Source organism: Fringilla coelebs (assembly GCF_963513975.1).
Source record: "Fringilla coelebs genome assembly, chromosome: 8".
In the NCBI taxonomy this organism is placed as follows: Eukaryota; Metazoa; Chordata; class Aves; order Passeriformes; family Fringillidae; genus Fringilla; species Fringilla coelebs.
In genome coordinates this window covers 4,982,026-4,999,787 of record NC_140066.1, presented here as the reverse complement: position 1 = coordinate 4,999,787, position 17,762 = coordinate 4,982,026, and the positions used below count along the sequence as shown (strand labels likewise).

General features: G+C 48.4%; 1 protein-coding gene across 4 annotated transcripts in view; it reads right to left on the bottom strand.

Annotated features, from left to right (window-relative positions):
* Window positions 1-3,738: 3,738 nt before the first annotated feature.
* Window positions 3,739-17,762, bottom strand: part of SGMS1 (sphingomyelin synthase 1) — an 89,168-nt gene continuing 75,144 nt past the window's right edge. For all 4 annotated transcript variants that reach the window (XM_084210767.1, XM_084210769.1, XM_084210768.1 and 1 more), the window contains 5 exons: window positions 15,365-16,182; window positions 12,088-12,205; window positions 8,698-8,851; window positions 7,891-8,057; window positions 3,739-6,269 (listed from right to left, as the gene is read on the bottom strand). In XM_084210767.1, the coding sequence (XP_084066893.1) occupies window positions 6,090-6,269; window positions 7,891-8,057; window positions 8,698-8,851; window positions 12,088-12,205; window positions 15,365-15,981 (1,236 nt within the window). In that variant the 5' untranslated portion in view covers window positions 15,982-16,182 and the 3' untranslated portion in view covers window positions 3,739-6,089. The remainder of the gene's footprint in view (window positions 6,270-7,890; window positions 8,058-8,697; window positions 8,852-12,087; window positions 12,206-15,364; window positions 16,183-17,762) is intronic.

The window sequence follows — 17,762 nt, the reverse complement described above, 5'->3', positions numbered from 1 at the left end:
CAAACCCCAATCCTAGGGGATCCCAGGGCAATCTCCTTACCTGAGTTCCCTCGCCTGCCCCAGCAGCTCCCAGCTCCAGGCTGGAAAGCTCAGGTGGAAAATTCTTGCTGAGTAACCCTGTGAACCAAGATAAGGAGAAACCAATCAATAATTGGAATCCCACGAGGAGGTGATGGAAGGTTTTTCCCTGGTGTGTTCCTGTTATGCTGCAGACAGCATCTCCCTCTCCCAAAACAACCTTTCCAGGACTGCTCTGCTGTTCAAGGAATTTGGGAAGGGGATGTTTTTGTTTCCTCTGCCCTATCACAGCTTGGTCCAGCCTGTGGAATGGTGGCTGGATGTGATTCCTGATTCCCATGGAAGTTCAGTACTAGAAGAGCTTGGAAACACCATTGTATTTTAAGTGCAAAATACTTTTTTCTATCTAACAAAAGCTTTATTTGTTATAACCCAGTTTTGGTTTTTTTTTTTCCCCACCTGTTTCAAGTCCCAGCTAGGCCTGGATAAATTCTCCAGCTGCTCAAACAGCTTTATCCAAAGGCTTTTGGCACTTTGCTCCTCCCCAAAGGGACAGGACCCATCACACCCTCTGATGTTGCTGCAGCAGGGAGGGAAGATCCAACCAGCCCCAGCCCTTTCTCCCTCCTGTATTTGGTGGGAATTAAAAGCTGGGAGCACCTCTGGGATTTGCCTCCCCTCTCAGGGAAGGGGAAAGAGTTTCCATCATCCCCTTTCCCTGGGTGCATCCCTGATCCAAGGGTTAACACCCCAGGAACGGCTGCGTCAGCGCCTCAAGGTCACGTTCAGCTCTGCCCTTTGGCTCCAGTGCTTTTTGGACTGGCTGCTGGGGAGAAACAAGATTTCCTGATAGCTTATCTCCTGGCTGTAATCCCCAAGGAACCTGCAGGGCCTGGAGACAGCCCTGTGGGCTGGCTGGACACCGCTGTGCTCCTGGGAATGCTCAAGTCCCAAAGTGGGTCCCAAAGCCTTGGGGGGAACTGGAGGGGACAGACAGAACCATGGAGCAGCACAGGAACAGGCTGGGCAAGAGCAAGAGCTCTTCCTGCAGGTGATCTCTAAGTTCCCACAGACCATCCTCCTTCCCCTCTCCAGCTTCTTTGTTGCTTTTTTTTTTTTTAAATAATCTTCATCCTGTTGAAAAAAGGTTTCTCCCCATCACTGCTAGCACAGGACTGCTCTACAGCCCAGGGGTTCCATCCTCAGCAGGAGAAGTGTTCCAACCCAGCTGGGATGAATGGAGTCAGGCACAGCTGGCACAGGGGAAACCACTCAACACAGATGGCCAAATGTGCATTTCTGCCCTCAGTGAATCTTCCACATCGTTAAGAAAGAGGATTCAAACTACTTCTATAAAGAAAAATAAAATGAATGAAGAAAATTGGCTTTGAAATATGAACCCATGAAGGATTTACTTCCCTTTCCTCATTTTTCAGTTCCTCATCCCTCCTGAGCCAGACCAGATCATTTCAGAGAAGTGGCCCTTTCCTCCACACCCCAATTTCACTTTAAAACCAGCATTTCCTGGGCTTGGAGATCTCCCTTCATGTAACCCATCCAAGCTGGGACTGGGTAAAACTAGAACTAACTGGGTAAAACTAAATTCTTCTCTTAAGCATGCTCAGGCCAGGATCTTCTCTGTAAACCTTCTGAAACAAAAACCTTTCTGATGGGCAATGAAGAGACTAAAAATTACTTGAAAAAATTACTTAAAAAAAAAAATTAGAAGGCCTGGAATGATTCCTGAAACTGGCTGCATAATTTTTGTCCCACTTGTTCTAGGGGAAAAAAAAAAATCCCTTTTTTCCTGAGAAGGCACTATGGATCCCCTGTAATGATCCTGCCTGTGAGGGCTCTCAGAGCTGCCACAGCAATGAGGAGGCCTCTTACATAATGCTGTTTATTTAACAGAAAATGGCCAAAGTCCTTTCTGCTGGGGCTCAGGGTGGCAGGAGATAAAAGTGTTTGCACAGAGCTGACAGCAAGAACCCTGCAAGGACACACCAGGGCTGCTCTACCTGAAAATCCAACACCATGTGGATTTTCTTCCCTGCTCAAAACACACACCCCTGCTCCAAGCAGCAGCTGGAAGTGGAGCACTTTTTGGTGGTGGCAAAAGGTGACTTTCCTGCTGGAAAACACAGACATGGAGAGTTTGGGAAGGGCAGGTTGAATGGAAAGGTAGCAAAATTGCAGTTTCTGAACTCAAAATCCTGTACAGGTCACTGAGTGAACAGCTGAGCTGAAGGGATACCTGGCAAATTTAATTAAAATGTTGGCCTGGGGTGCCTTGCCTTTCCTCAAGAGCAAAAACTCTCCTGCCCTCCTGGAAAATCAACTCATGGTGACTTTTTGCTGCTGATAATTTATGGCCAGACATGTGAACACCCCAAAATTCCCCAGGTGATGTGCCTTAAATCTATCCAGGGGTGAAAGCTTCTATGGGAGCCCTGTCTGCTCCCAAACCTTGAGACCCCCAGGGACCATCAAAATCCAGCTCCTGGTGCTGCAGAGTGCCTGAGAGTGGTGGCCAAACATTTATTGATTTAAACAAAGGGTGCTGTCCCCAAATCCTGGTTCTCACTGGCATTCCCTGCCCAACCTGCAGCACACGTGGACAGCCAGGGGCAGGAGAGGCATTGAGAGGATGCAAAAAGAAACCACAGAAGCTTCTGGCAAACTTTTGTGGCCAATAGCTGATGAGCTGGGTGGGAGAAGTTGCCAAAACAGGAATTTGTGGCTTCTCTTTGGGCAGTGCTCTGATCTGCTGGCACCAGGAAGAGAATGAGCACCCAGCTGTGTCCTGAGGAAAAGCAGGAGGGGGAAGTTGATGGGATTGCTCTTTCCAGAGCACAGGAAAGCAAAGGGATGGATCCCTGCCCTTGCTCTCCTGCTCCTCCAACACCTCCCATCCCTCTCTTTATGGGTGTCAGAGCTTCCCCACGTTCCTGGATCCAGATGGATCTTGGTAACATCAGTGCCCACCCTCCTGGCAGAGATCCTGGTGTGCCCAGCTCTTTCCCCACCCCGAACCTTCCTTTTCCAGCCTCTTCTGGTGCAGACCCCTCTTCCCACTTTCAGCCTCCTGGCACCTGCACTGGCCTGTCCAGCTTTGCCCCTCCACACCCAAACCTGGCCACAGAGAATGGTTCCACTGGGAGATCCACGAGTTCTGTGGGATTGGGGCAGCACCACGCCAGATTCCAGCTTTTACAGCCGGGTGGTTTGCTGTGCTCACCCCTCTGAGGGGCACCAAGCAAGGAGGAGCAGCACCAAGGGAATCACTGAGGTGGTGGCTCAGCCTCTGAGTGGGACAAGATTGTCCCTGGAGTCACCCAAGGATGCCAGCCCAGGAACACAAAGCTCACAGGTGATGATGGCAGAGGAGCCCCTGGCTGCATTCCCCAGGCAGCAGAGGCTGAGGGATGGCTGCAGGTGAATCTTACCTGAGCTTTGGGGGGAGCACAGAGGGAAATCTGGGCTTCTGACCATCAGCACCACGCCCTGACCCCGAGCCACATCCCATCCCAGCCAGCCAAGGCAGCACAAGCTCCACAGCCCGGAGTGAGGCAATGCACAGCACTGCTGTCCCAAATCCATCCCTCCTCCAGAGCCAGCAGCCCCCACTCCCAGGCAGCACACCCTGCCTGAGCACAGATGGGACCCTGAGGAGGCAGAGCCATGCAGAAAGTCAGACACCACAAGGCAGGCTTGAGCAGATTCCATTTAATGTCATGTGCATATATATCCATACATTTACTTATGTCAATGGTTCGGGTGTGCGTGATGCCAGGTCTTGAAAAATCTACTCCTTGGGTTACATCTGGGAGCACCAAATCTCTCAAAAATCACCTCACCAATCAGCTGGGCTGGGCTTGGGCTGTTGAAAAAGCGACTTTTAGCCCCAAAAAGCTGTGAATTGAAGGCAGAGCAGGCAGAGCTGAGCCCTAAATTCCCACCCAGCTCTGCAAATGCTGTTGCAAAGGGTTTGGCCGAGGAACCCCTCCCTCCTTCCTTCCTTCCCTCCCTCCCAGGGAGACAGAACTGATAAGGAACATCCCCAGGCAGAGCAGCAGAAGCAGCACCCCACCAGCTCTCCAGGGTTTTGGCCAGGGCTGAGGAACAGGGCAGAGATAAAACATCCCCAAAAAAAAGAAAGGAAAACAAAGAAAATAAGGGGGGGAAAAATGACACTTTCACCACCACGGACGCACAGAAATTGGCTTCTGTTCTCTTTTTCTGGTGCCCAGGGGCCAGGACTGGCAGCTCCTGGGGGAAGGGATGCCCACCCTGCCCTGTGCTGCATCCCAGCAGTTGCAGGGTAGATTTTTCAAGGCCTGGAGATGGCTCCCAGGAAGGCTCCTCCCGATTGCATAGCATTTATTTCAGATAAGGCACTGTTTTGCCCAACAGCAATTCCACATCAATGCAGTTTCCATACAGTCCACATCGGATGGCCTACAGTGCAATAACATCAACTTAAAGGCAAGGTTTGGAAGAATAAACCCAGCTTTAAATTTCAACTGAATTATTAAGAAGATAAAGGAAACTACATTTTTCAAAAGCCTTTTTTATTTTCCTTCACCATTGTTGTTTTACAATACAAATATCACCTTGTGAATACACAAAAAACCTACAGAAGATAACTCTGCTTCACGTAAAATACAGAATGGATATATATATATATATATATTTATATATATATTTTTCTCTTCTTCATTCTTTTTTTTTTTTTTTTATATAAAAACTATTTTTGTTCTGCACATTGGCAAGTTTAGGATAGGAGACTTCCCCAAACATACAGTATGTATGGTAGGAGTGGAAACTTAGAATTACATGCAGTTTCTGCACAAATATTTTAAAGAAATAGATTATCTTTGTTGTTTTTCAACAACACTCCAGTAAGGGGATGGAGAAACCATTCATAGTTCACTCAGTGATCATTTGTAAAATTCTTAAAAAACAGGAATTCATGGCTGTTTTGCTTTTTAAAACCCAGCTACCAAGTAGACAATAAAGTGATACTTTTTTAGCTTGACCTGCCCACAATGTGTGAGCAAGGTCGGACCCTTTTTTATTTGGTGGGGTGGGAGGTTTTTCCCTACACGTGGCAATTTCAACATTATAAGCAAATTTCCAGTTTAATTTAGCTATAAATGCAAAAATTAGTAATTATACAGTATATATAATTCTGCTTTCATGGAATACTTTATTTTAAATAAAAACATTTAAGACTGCCTACTGACCATACAATCAAGACAAGAAAGGCACTAGAAACATAGACAAATCTCTCTCTCTCCCAAGAAGCATTTTCTTTAAATTTTTTTAACTCTCTATTCTCTGACATGTAAAAATCTTTTTAAATTTAATTTTTTTTTCATACACATTTTGAAAAATAAAGTTAGGAAATACTTAGAAAATCACTTTACATTTTTTCTCTCTTTCTTTTTTTTTTTTGGTTTTTTTTTTCTTTTTTTTTTTTTTTTTTTTGCACTTTTTTGACACAGTCAGTCACTGCAGAATCTACAAAATCAGGATTTACCAAACCTTTCTGTGTCTATCATCTTATTCGTAGCACGGTGCAACAGGTAGAAAGATTTCTTGATTTCACCCAAGGCAGATATTTAGAAACCTTCATATAGTCATTTGCTAGAAAATGGCTTACAGCCCAATCTTTGGGGCAAGAGATATGAAAAGTATGTTTTCCCAAGAAAATAATATGCTTTGTTCCCAGACGTGACTGGAAAGACCAGAACTCATGATATAAAAGCTTTTTCATCTATGTTGTCGCATCATATACAAAGGAACACGGTGATGGGCAAATGCAAATCCCAACTCTATCGACAAGAAATGTATAACAGTGCATGATCAGTTAAATTCTCTTTATTGTTGTCCAACGCAGATCCTTTGGAGAGAAAAAAAGATCACAGTGCTTACCAGGTAACTGAACAGGTCAGGTCCAGGGAGCTGCTAAAGAAAGGGGTTAGGGAGCGGTGGGTTTTTGTTTATGGCATCTTCTCTCGGAGCTGTGAGCACTTGGGACAGGTCCTTCAGGGGCTCTGGTGACACCGTTACGTGTCACTCACCAGGCGGCTGTACTTGACCTGCCGGCCCCGCGCCAGCGCCGGACACCGCAGGGGCCAGTGGTAGGAGCGAGGTACAATGCCTTGCACATTCTTCTCAAAGTACTGGAAGGGCTTGTACCACCAGACCCTTGCAAGGAGGTTCGTTTGGGAAGCTTCTTTTAGCACCTGCAGGGGGAGGAGGACAACAAGAGGATTGCTGGAGGGCAGGTCCTTGATTCGCACCACCGTTCCTTCTGGTACCGTGCCATTTCAGGGTTCACCTCAGAGCCCATCATTCCCTCCCAGGTGTGTCAGCCACCTCTCCTTTCCCCTCCCAGCACTGTCAGTCCTGGAATTCCAGAAAGGTGTCAAGTGACTGGCAGATTCAAAGGATGCCCTCTACCCCTGGGGGGGCATTGAGCCATCCAGGTGTCCTTTGTCCCTTGAGACCTCCTCTCCTGTACCTGCTTGGTGGCTCCCAACCCCTTCCCTCCTCCCCTGTAGGTCCCATCTCCTTATTCCAATTAGCTGTCCTTCAGACTCCAGCACTTCCAGCTGGGAAGCAGCACTGCTCTGAGAGCCCAGGAGCAGAGTGAAAGTGTGGAATCCTCTGGACTGTGTGTGGAATCCTCAGCTCTCATGTGAGGAGAGCTGCAGAGCGTGGCCACAGAAGGCAGTGGCTCCCAAGCTGACTGAACATCAAAAAGCAGCTAATTGGTAATTAGGCACTTGGCTAATTGCCCACCACAAGGCTTGGCTGGGGTGTATTGCTCCAGGCAGCACCAAACCAGTGGAATAAGGAGGTGGGACCTAGATGACCTTTAGGGCCCCTTCCAGCCCATGATGATTCTGTGATAAGATCTAAAAATCTGTGCTGTCACAACATAAATTCATCTTCTACCATTGCAGGAGGTCTTTATTACACATAATTAACAGCATATGCCACAGATAAGCAAAAGATCTTTGACCATGAGCACAGGAAATATTTGAACACCAATGTGCTGCTACAGACTTAAAAATGTCTCTTAACTGCCTTGTCCACTATCCATAGGAAACTCTTGTGCATTTCCTCTCAGAGAATCATGGAACCTGCAGAGCTGGAAGGGACCCACAGGGATCACTGATCCAGCCTCTGTCCCTGCCCAGACCCCCCAGTAATCCCACCCTGGGCATCCCTGGAGCAGTGTCCAAGCTCTGCTGGAGCTCTGGCAGCCTCAGGGCTGTGCCCATTCCCTGGGGCAGTGCCCAGCACCCTCTGGGGGAAGAGCCTTTCCTGATCTCCAGCCTGACCCTGCCCTGCCCAGCAGAGGAGGTTTCACCTTCCTCAGCACTGTCAGCTCCTCCCTGATTGCTCCAGTTCACCAGCCAGGAGAACTCTCCACCCCCTGGAAACACTTTCAAAAACCAGTTCCTTTTTAGCTGAGGCCTCCTCCTGTACCTCTAAGGACCTGTGGCACAAGCCACAGAGCACAGGAGAACCCCAGCTGGCCTCAACAGCCAAACTAAACAAAAGCAAGGCAAAAAAATCTAAATGGTTTGTAGTTCTCTCACAAATGTGGCCACCTGGTCCAAATTCAGAAGACTTCAAAAAACTCAGGTTACCCAGGGGTGGGAGAGCCCTGCCTGCCTTTGGGAAGCCCTTCCCATATTTTTGCGGTCCAGAACTCAATGAATGATGCCTCTTTCTCCCCTGCAAACCCAATAGTTGGGAGGAAGAGAGGGACTCTCCAAAGGACATGGGTGAGCCTGGATATTCTCACCCCCTCCAGGCTAGAGCAGGAGCATCCAAGGAGTGGGAGGAACTCACTTGCTGGTTGGCCATTGTGTGGTACCACCAGAATAGCCTTGTAGTGATGTAGTAAGCCACCACCACGTCCACAGTGTAGTGGTCATGAGCAAGGAGGATGCAGAACATCCCCACCATGCTGAGAGCCCAGCAGAGCCAGTGGTACCACCAGAGTCGCCGTGGGGAATCTGCAAAGAAGAACAAGGAGGGGTTACTCCCAAGGGGAAGCTTATCAGGACTGCTGCAGTGATTAGCAGAGGTCATGGACTGCAGTCCTGGCTGACACAGAGATGCCTGAGCTGAGATTAAGAGCAGGAATGCTGAGATCACAAAATAACTATCACTCTTTTAAGGTGTAACTTAAAATTGTACTCAGGGGTAATGAGATCCTTGGAAATGAGAGAGGTTATGAAATCTTTTGGAAAGATATAATATAATATACCCTGGCCAGTCAAATCAACCTGCTTGTGTTTAGTTGGGATATTGGGGAGGAATTGTTCCCTGGCAGGGTGGGCAGGCCCTGGGTCAGATTCCCAGAGCAGCTGTGGCTGCTCCATCCCTGGAGCTGTCCAAGGCCAGGCTGGATGGGGCTTGGAGCAGCCTGGGACAGTAGAGGGTGTCCCTGCCATGACAGGGGGTGGGATGAGATGGCTTTTAGGTCCCTCCAAACCCAAACCCTCACAATCCCTCTGGTGAAGAACCTTCCCCCATTACCCAGGGTGAGGCTATTTCCTCTCAGGTATTTGAACTGGAATTGGGTTCATGAGCACAACAGAAACCCCTGAGTGAGGAAGCAAGCCCAGCAGAGGAGGGCAGCAGGGCACTCACACTCTTTGATGAACAGGTAGGTGAGGGTGAGGATGACGGTGTGGCCGCTGTACAGGTAGTCCCCACACATGTTGTGGGAGCCCGTGATGGACAAGCCTCCGCCAGCAATCAACTTCATTATCCTTCTCAGGTGAGATTCCCAGTCTCCAAAGAGCTGGTGGGACAGCAAAACACAAAAGCACAGTAAAATATCACAGCTCAAAGCAATGGTTTTAAGCAGCAGTTTGGCCTTTCAGTTCTCTATTGTATTTGCAGGGACCCCCGTGGCAGGCAGGAAGGATGAATCTGACTCCATGTTCTCAGAAGGATAATTTATTACTTTGTAATACTATATTATATTAAAGAATGCTATACTAACTATACCAAAGAATACAGAAAGGATCCCTACTAAATGCTCAAAAGCTAATAATGAAAACTTGTGACTTTCCAGAGGCCAGACACAGCTTGGCCCTGATTGACCAATAAGTCAAAACAACTCACAGCAGAATCCAATGGAACAATCTCCTGTGGGTAAACAATCTCCAAACACATTCCACATGTGAGCACAACACAGGAGGAGCAAATGAGATAAGAATTGTTTTCCTTTTTCTCTGAGGCTTCTCAGCTTCCCAGGAGAAAAATCCTGGGCAAAGAGATTTTTCAGAGAATGCCACAGTTCTTCTCCCCTTCTGCTTTGATCCACAAGATCAATCAGCAGATAAATAAATCCTCAGCCTACCCCAAAAGACTGGGACTGAGACACAAGTGTTTTGATGCTTTGCAGCTCTTGTAGCTGGTGCCCAGGTGAGATTTTCCTTCTGTTCAAGAGGCAGCACACTCCAAAATAAATGAGGTTTAACTTAGTTCATGTTGCTGGTAGCAGTGCAAGCCCTGCTGGTGATCATCCAACAGAAAGCAGGAGGAACTGCCCAGACTGAACAGCCAGCTGCCAAAGCCAGGATCTGATGAACAGAGGAGCATCTCACTCCAAACCCCAAAGCCTTGGAAAAGTCTGCTAGATGATTTCCTTCTGCTTCCCACTCCAACAGAAACATCTGTGCTGTCTGACTTGTGCTTTGAATCCACAGCAGCCCAAACAGGGATCTCCCTGCACACCCACATTTGCTCTGACCCACCCCAACCACGGCACTGGCTCACAGAGCACTCCTGGAAAAACTTCAGTTTGCCCAAGGAAAGCCAAATCCAAGCAGACCAAGACCTTCCCAGAGGACACTCTGCTCCCCCTCCCGAGGGCAGCTGGCACTGCCCAACACTTTTGCTGCTCTCAGCTCTTTGCCAAGGCCAAATATTAAACAAATCCACAAAAAATGTGTGCCATGGGACAACCAGGATGCATGGGGAACCTCTGGGACCCACCAGAAAGCAGGGACTAATGGATCAATGCACACCTGTGCTGCATCCTCACCTCATTTTATGGTGTTTGAAAATCCACTGAACTGTCAGAAGGAAGACCTTCTTTCCTTCAGACCTTCCCCAGGCTGGCCATTAAGTTTTTATTTTAAAGCTTGGCCTTGCTTTAAGAAGTGGAAATTAATAATTTCTGACAGACTGGAGCATGTTCTTTGTAGGAATTAAACATTTCCTGCTAACAGTTGCTCACAAACACTAAACTGCTCCCCAAAGCCCACTTTTCACAATCACATACAACTCAATAAGGTGTTGAGAGGTTATTCTTTTCCCACCAGTACATTTAGGGCTTTCAAGAAAACTCCTTAATCTTATCAGGGCCCTCAGCTTGTCTCCACTTGAGTAATGAGAAGGATTTGCCAAGGCCATAAATTCCCCAAATTCCCCAAACAGGCAGATTTATTCACTTCAGCCCATAAATACCTGTGCTCTCTCTTTTTTAATTTCCTAGCAGCAGGATGTTCAAGCACAATGCTGAACCCTCTCCTACTCATTTCTCTTTCCAAAATCTTTCAAAAAACCACAAAAGTTCAGCCTTGGCAAACACTGGCTGGACTTCCCTGAGGAACCAAAGCTTTGTTTGGATGTGCCAACCCTCACCAAAACAACGACAGCGCACGGATCAAGTCCAATCAGGATTTTACTACCTGTACCTCAGCACGTGGATCAAGTCCAATCAGGCTTTTACTACTTGTACCTCAGTGATTTTACAACCTGCCAGCTGATTTATGGCTGTGCTTGTGCCCTTTCTCCTGCTTCAGCTGCGTCACAGCACAGCCAGCCCCAGGAACTGCAGCAAGGAGCAGGATTCCAGCAATGCTGGAGTGACCAGGGGTGGATGCAACACCACCAGCTCTGTCCCATCTCCACCCTCAGCATGTGATTTCATCTCCCAGGATGACCACAAGGGTCAACAGCTCTGTCCCAGTAGCCTGGTTTCAGCCACAGCTTTCACAATTTATCCCTCTGGGAGTCAGGGCTGGACTGGGGAGGAGGTGAGAAGCCCTTGTGCTAGCAGAATTGCAAAAATATGTGCAGGAGACAGCCTTAGGAAAGTCTCTCTGGGCCATTTTCAACCCCTAATCCTATTTGGATTTGGCACACTGAGGTGTGTATTTATTTAGAAATCAGTGACTCACACATGGCAAAGGTTGCACACCTTCAACAGCTTCACTGGGGACAGGAACATGCTGATCATGCAAATTAGTTGAAAATGCCACCGAATTTCGGTAGCTCAGTGCTTTGAAAAGGGGGGGAATCCCTGCACTGCCCTGCAGCACCTCCACTGAGAGGGCAGCCAGGGACCTGCAGAAGGGTGTCCCTGTCACACCAAACCAGCACTCTCAAATTAAAATTATAAAATGGTTTGGGCTGGTTTGGGCTTAAAGTTCATCCATTCCATGGGCAGGGACACCTCCCACTGTCCCAGGCTGCTCCAAGCCCCAATGTCCAGCCTGGCCTTGGGCACTGCCAGGGATCCAGGGGCAGCCACAGCTGCTCTGGGCACCCTGTGCCAGGGCCTGCCCACCCTGCCAGGGAACAATTCCCCATTCCCAATATCCCATCCAGCCCTGCCCTCTGTCAATCTGAACCCATTCCCTGTGTCCTGTCACTGCAGTTCCTGCTGCAGGGTCCCTCTCCAGCTCCCCTGTGTCCCTTCAGGCTCTGGAAGGAGCTGTGAGGTCTCCACACACCCTTCCCCTCTCCAGGCTGAGCATTCCCAGCTCTCCCAGCTTGGCTCCAGAGGGAAGGTGATCCAGACCCCTCAGCATCTCCATAACCTCCTCTGGACCTGCTCCAACAGTTCCATCCCTCCTGATGTTGGGGCCACCAGATCTGTGCACAGAATTCCAGGTGGGCTCTCACGAGAGCAGGGCAGGGGGGCAGAATCCCCTCCCTTGGAAACACTTCTTGAGAAAGCAGTTTTGGGAAGAGCAGGATGAAGGGGAAAGAGACAGATGAGGGCAGGCAGGAGGAATTTACCTTTGGAGAACACTTGAAATGCATTCCAGGTACTGGGAGTGTAGTCACATACATGGTAATACACCGGTACAGGTATAGTGTGCCAACGATACAGAAAAATCTTCTGCTAATTATAGACCTGGCAGGGAGAAAAAACAGGCACCAATGAGGAGGCAAACAAAATCCACAAAGGGAAATAAAACAAAGCAGCAGCTGGTTTCTCCTGATGCTTTGGAAACTCGTGACACTATCAGCTTACACCTGGGAATGCTGAACTACTCCACAAATATTCCCACGCCTTCTCCAGGCCAGGAACACAGGAGCAGCACAGCTCACACTGCCTTTGAAGGTGATTACAGGAAATCTAAGGATTAGGATGCAAAAGCCTGTGCAGATTGGCTGCTGAAGACATTAAAGGGGATTTCATGCCCCACACCCCTCCACTAGCTGGGGCCACTCACTGATTTCCTATTTGAGGCAGGGGATAAAGTTACAGGATTTTCACTGTGAGATGAAAAGGAGTAAGTTTATTTCAGCTGACACACAATTTAGTGATTACAAAGAGTCTCCTGTATAACCCAGAGGAGTGAGAGAACACATCTTTCCTGAGCAGCATTATAAAGGAAGCAGTTCACATCAGCAAGGAAAGCTCCCAAATAAAAATGCAGAGCTGCCCTGGCTGCAGGACAGGGTGTTTGCAGGGCAGCCACTCAGCAGCCACAGCTGCAGAGACATTTATTAGTGAGGGCAGATGCAGATCTGGGGTACTGTGAGGTGCTTCTGCAAAATCAGCACGAGCACCTGGGGTAAAGGATGGGCTCAGGAGGGACAGCCAGCCCCAGAACTGCCCCACTGGGGTAACACCTAAAAACACCTCAGAGAAAGACAATTAAACCCCTCCTGGCACATCCACCAGGACAGGAGCAACCTCTGGAGAGATCCTAAGGAGAGATCACTGCCAGGGTTACAGAAATTGGGGGTGAATCCAATTACAGCAATCACCCTTCAAGTGCCACTGGCTGCAAACCCTGTGAGTTTGGCTCATTTTACATCACTGCTCTTTGCACTCATGGCCATTTCAAGCTGCAGGTTCTGGCATTCACAGAATCCAAGAACAGTCTGGATTGGGAGAAACCTTCAAGCTGATCTCATTCCACCTTCCACTGTCCCAGGCTGCTCCAAGTTCCATCCAGCCTGGCCTTGGGCACTGCCAGGGATCCAGGGGCAGCCACAGCTGCTCTGGGCACCCTGTGCCAGGGCCTGCCCACCCTGCCAGGAAACAATTCCTCATTCCCAATATCCCATGCAGCCCTGCCCTCTGGCACTGGGAACCCACTCCCTGTGCCAAGCCCTTCCAAAGAGTCTCTCTCCTTCTTTCTTGGAGGTTCCCTTCAGGCACTGGAATTCAGTTGTTGCTATTTTGCTCACTTAAAAAAAAAATATTCCTATCAAACTGAGCTCTTTCAAAATTCAAAATTGGCCACCTTTTACATTTTTCAGTGCTTTTGGCATGGTTATTAAACTGGAGTGCCCCACTCTTGGAGGAGTATGAGTTTGCAGTGCCAGATCAGTAACACCTTGAGTCCCTTGATTTATCAGGAAGAATTCAACTCTTGCAGGCTAAACACACTTTGCACTGGAGTACTCCCTGCTGTAACACACTATTCCAGGCTTTTTTCTTTCCTCTCCTGGTGTAAACATGTGCAAAGCTGTGAGTTAAGGATGATAATTATTAATCTTGCTCCACAAACTGAAATTTAAGTGTGGAGGGCACCATTCCAGTAGAGCAGGAGTTCTCCTCTGCAGAATTTTTCCTCTCATATCTCACCTTTGCGGCTTTTAGAACCAGACATGAACCTGCTTTTTTCTTTTTAACACTGAGGCAAACAGGGGGGCTGGGGATTAAAGGCTGAGTATATTCTGAGAGACCAAAGAAGCATTTCTCCAAGCACTGATTTTTTTTTTTTTTTTAATGAATTAAAACTACCAGTTGATTTTGCTGGATTTGGCATATTTTAACTTGGGTAAATCTGAGAGAGCTCTGCACTGTAATATAAAGTAAAAATAAATGTAAAAAGCTTCATATTTCCCTTTTCCCCAGGATGATTTGTGTGAGTGTGAGACTCAGAGCCAGGCAGCAAGTACAACCTCCACACGTATTCCTGGCCCAGAGAACTCCATCCCAGCTCTGCAGAGCTCAGCAGGGAGCAGGCTGCTCCTTCAGCCCCAGGAGCCAAACACATGGCCAGTGCTGGCACTGTGCTTCTCCCACAGCATCTGGGAATGCTTCCCAGGGAAGTTCATCTGCCTCAGCAGCTGCCTTGAGCTCCCTGTGGAAACTCCAGAGTGCCCAGCCAGACCTGCTCCTGCCTTCTGGAGAGACACCAGCCCAATCCCATGCATTAGAATCATGGAATCACAGAATGTTTGCCTTGGAAAGGACCTTCAAGCCCTTCCAGTGCCATGGGCAGGGACACCTTGCACTATCCCAGGCTGCTCCAAGCCCAGTGTCCAACCTGGACATGGTAGGGGGGGGACGTTCACATCTGCCACTGACACCAATATATGTGTGTCCCCATCAACTCAACCCACATCTCACCGCTTCAAAATCTCCCAGGATTCTGCTGTTCCTCACCTACAGGCTCTGCTCAGCTCCACCACAGGGTGTTTGATCCCTGGTATGGCCCTATTGACCCCAAACCTCCTTCTTGGGGGCAATCCCACATCCCTTCCTCCAGCTGTTTCCCTTGGGTTTAAAATCATGGAATATCCTGAGCTGGAAGGGACCCACAAGGATCACTGACCCAGCTCCTGTTCCTTCAGAGACACCCCAACAATCCCACTCCATACATCCTTGGGAGTGTTGCACAAACCCTCCTGGAGCTCTGGCAGCCTCGGGGCCGTGACCATTCCCTGTGGGGGAAGAACCTTTCCCTAAAATCCAAACTAAACCTCCTCTGGCATAGCTCCAGCCATTCCCTTGGATCCTGGTTCACAGCTGCCCTCACAAGAGCATGAGTTGTGTTCCCCCTGAACAAACAGTGACTTCAGAACATCATTTGATCCAATCCATGGCTTTTCACCCATGACAAAGGTTTGAGTTAACCACTCAGGAAAACACGAGTAGGGAACATTTGGACCTCTGCCTTCTGCACAAGCAGCTCACACCGCATGCTCCTTCACCTTTGAAAACCGAGACAAGAAGATCACGAGAAGCTTCATTTTGTTTGGGTGCAAACCAGCATGTGCCCTCCAAAAGCTGCCAGAAGCACTCAAGTTTTGAAAAGGTTTTACTTACTTGTATTTTAAGAGCAGCCACTGAACAAACCACAGTCCTACAAGGATCATGCCGTTGATTTCACAAATAGAAAAAGCCCATTGCACCCGATCAAAGCGATCAAAAAATGCATCTGGGAGGGGAGGCTGCACCTCCTTGGGAGGCACTCGTTCATGAACCACCGAGATAGTCACCGTGGTGAAGACGAAACAAAAAAGTGCATAAATAAAAGCCAGGAAAGTCTTGCCCCACTCCATGGGATACTGCGAGCGCTCCAGCTCGGGCATGGGGATCTTGATCATCTCCTTCTTGAACCCGTTGGGGACCCCATTGAGCTTGAGCGCGGCGCCGAAGCCGTTCTGGCGCGCGGCGTCGCCGGCGCGCACGTGCCCGTTGGCGTGGCCGTTCTTGTGAGCCTCCATGTGGTGAGCCATCTTCAGCCCCTCGATCATGTTCAACAGCCGCTGCCCGCTGTCGGAAGACACCCGGGACAGAGGGGATTTCTTGAAATCCTCCTCCGTCAGGTTGATGAGGTCCCGCCCGGTGAAGTTCTTCAGGGGCTCACAGTACTCCGGCACGGCATTGTCCGTCAGCCAGCTGGTCACCTCCTCGGGTGACCACAGCACCACTTCTTTCATCTCGCCGGGGACGCTGGCACATGGGCTTTAAAGCGGGCAGCAGTCACTGCGGCTCCAGCGGGCTGGGAAGCTCCTCCTCGGCTTCATTTTGTCCCTGGAATGGGTTTGGCCGGAGGCAGAGCCCGTCCCTACCCAGCCGACACCGGCGTGCGGCCAGCGTAGGAAACGCTCTACTTCATCTTCGTGTTGGCATTCTTCTTCCTGAGGAGGGGGAGAAAAACACAGAACCAGGCATCAGCATGGCATTTAGCGGGTCATGGTCAAAGCCAAAATCCCTGCTGTGCTCGGGATGGACAACAGACTCTGGAGGGAAAGAGCAGCAGATCTGAGCTCCAGCCTTGTACACACAGCACTGTCCTTCCGGAGCTCGCTGTTGGTTTTTTTAAAGATTGAACACCACTTGGCAGCTGTGGGAAGCTTCCCTCCTGCTCTGTGTTTGTTACATATTCCATTTCAATGCTCTAGTCCAGGAGCAGCACCCAAATTCCTCTAACAATCACCATACTCATGGATTTAAGGAGCTACAGAGCAAATGTTTGGTATTATTTGTGATAGAAATCTCTCCTACCCCTTACAGACTGGTACCTTAATGGAATGTGTGGCACCAGGAATTGAATACAAAACCTGTTTTTCATTCTGCAAGGCAAAAATCATAAAATCACAAAATCCCAGACTGGTTTGGGTTGGAAGGGAACTTAAAGTTCATCCCATTCCAACCCCTGCCATGGGTAGGGACACCTTCCATTAGACCAGCCTGCTCCAAGCCCCGTCCAACCCACCCTAGAACTCCTCCAGGTGCCACATACAGTCATCAACACTAACAAATTGATGTAGGTAAGCAAGGATCTACTCTCTGGGCCAAAAGAGCAGCAGGAAAATCAATAATCAAGCAGATTAGCCTGAAAATAAACTGAAGCATTTAGGTTTGCAAGTATTAAGCAGCCATGTGAGGTAAATTTGACTGTTACCAGGGTATACTGCTCCAATTCAAAGATATGTTGTCTACCAGATTAAAAAAAGGAACCAAGAAAAAGTTGTTTTTTTTAAAGAGGAACCAGGTAAGAAACTCCTATACTCAATGAATTGCAGAAATAGCTTAGAAAAGCTGATTGCTTCCAGTGCAAAAGTTACAACAAGCACGCACAAGTTACTTGCTTGGAATCTCCTCCTGAATTTTTGAGACACAGGCAGCAAACAAGGTGGTGATGGCAATGACCACCACCAGGAAATCGTCAGGTCTGAAGTGTTTATTCAACCAAAAACCAAAACTGCTCCTCCCCAGAGCAAGGAGAGCAAAGCAGTGGAAGCCCCACCATCCCACAAACCACGTGCTCTGCTGCAGCTCATAAACATGAAGTGAGAAGGTAACAGCACAGGGAAAAAACCACTTCATATTTTCAGAAGTCAAACCAAGCCTTTATCAGCTGTAAGAATATTTTTAGCCTCTTACAGGCTCCCAAGTGTTTGTGTTTCATCAAAGGGAGCAAAGTTGTGACTGAGGAAAACCAAAATAATTTACCCTACTGGCATGATTTGAACTGAAGTGGCTCAGAACAGACACAGAGCTTTACTCCTATGAGCACACTGCACACAATTCATTTTTTGACCTGTTACCTCCAAGCTCAGCAAGAAACACAAGGTGCAGTTTTAATTTTGGTTTTCCATGGAAAGAACTGTGATGGTAGAGAAAATAAAAAGCCTTGGATGGAAGGACTGGCAGTACTTTGGACAGGCCACCTCTCAATTCTAGACACCAGGAATGTGCACACATTTAAATCCAC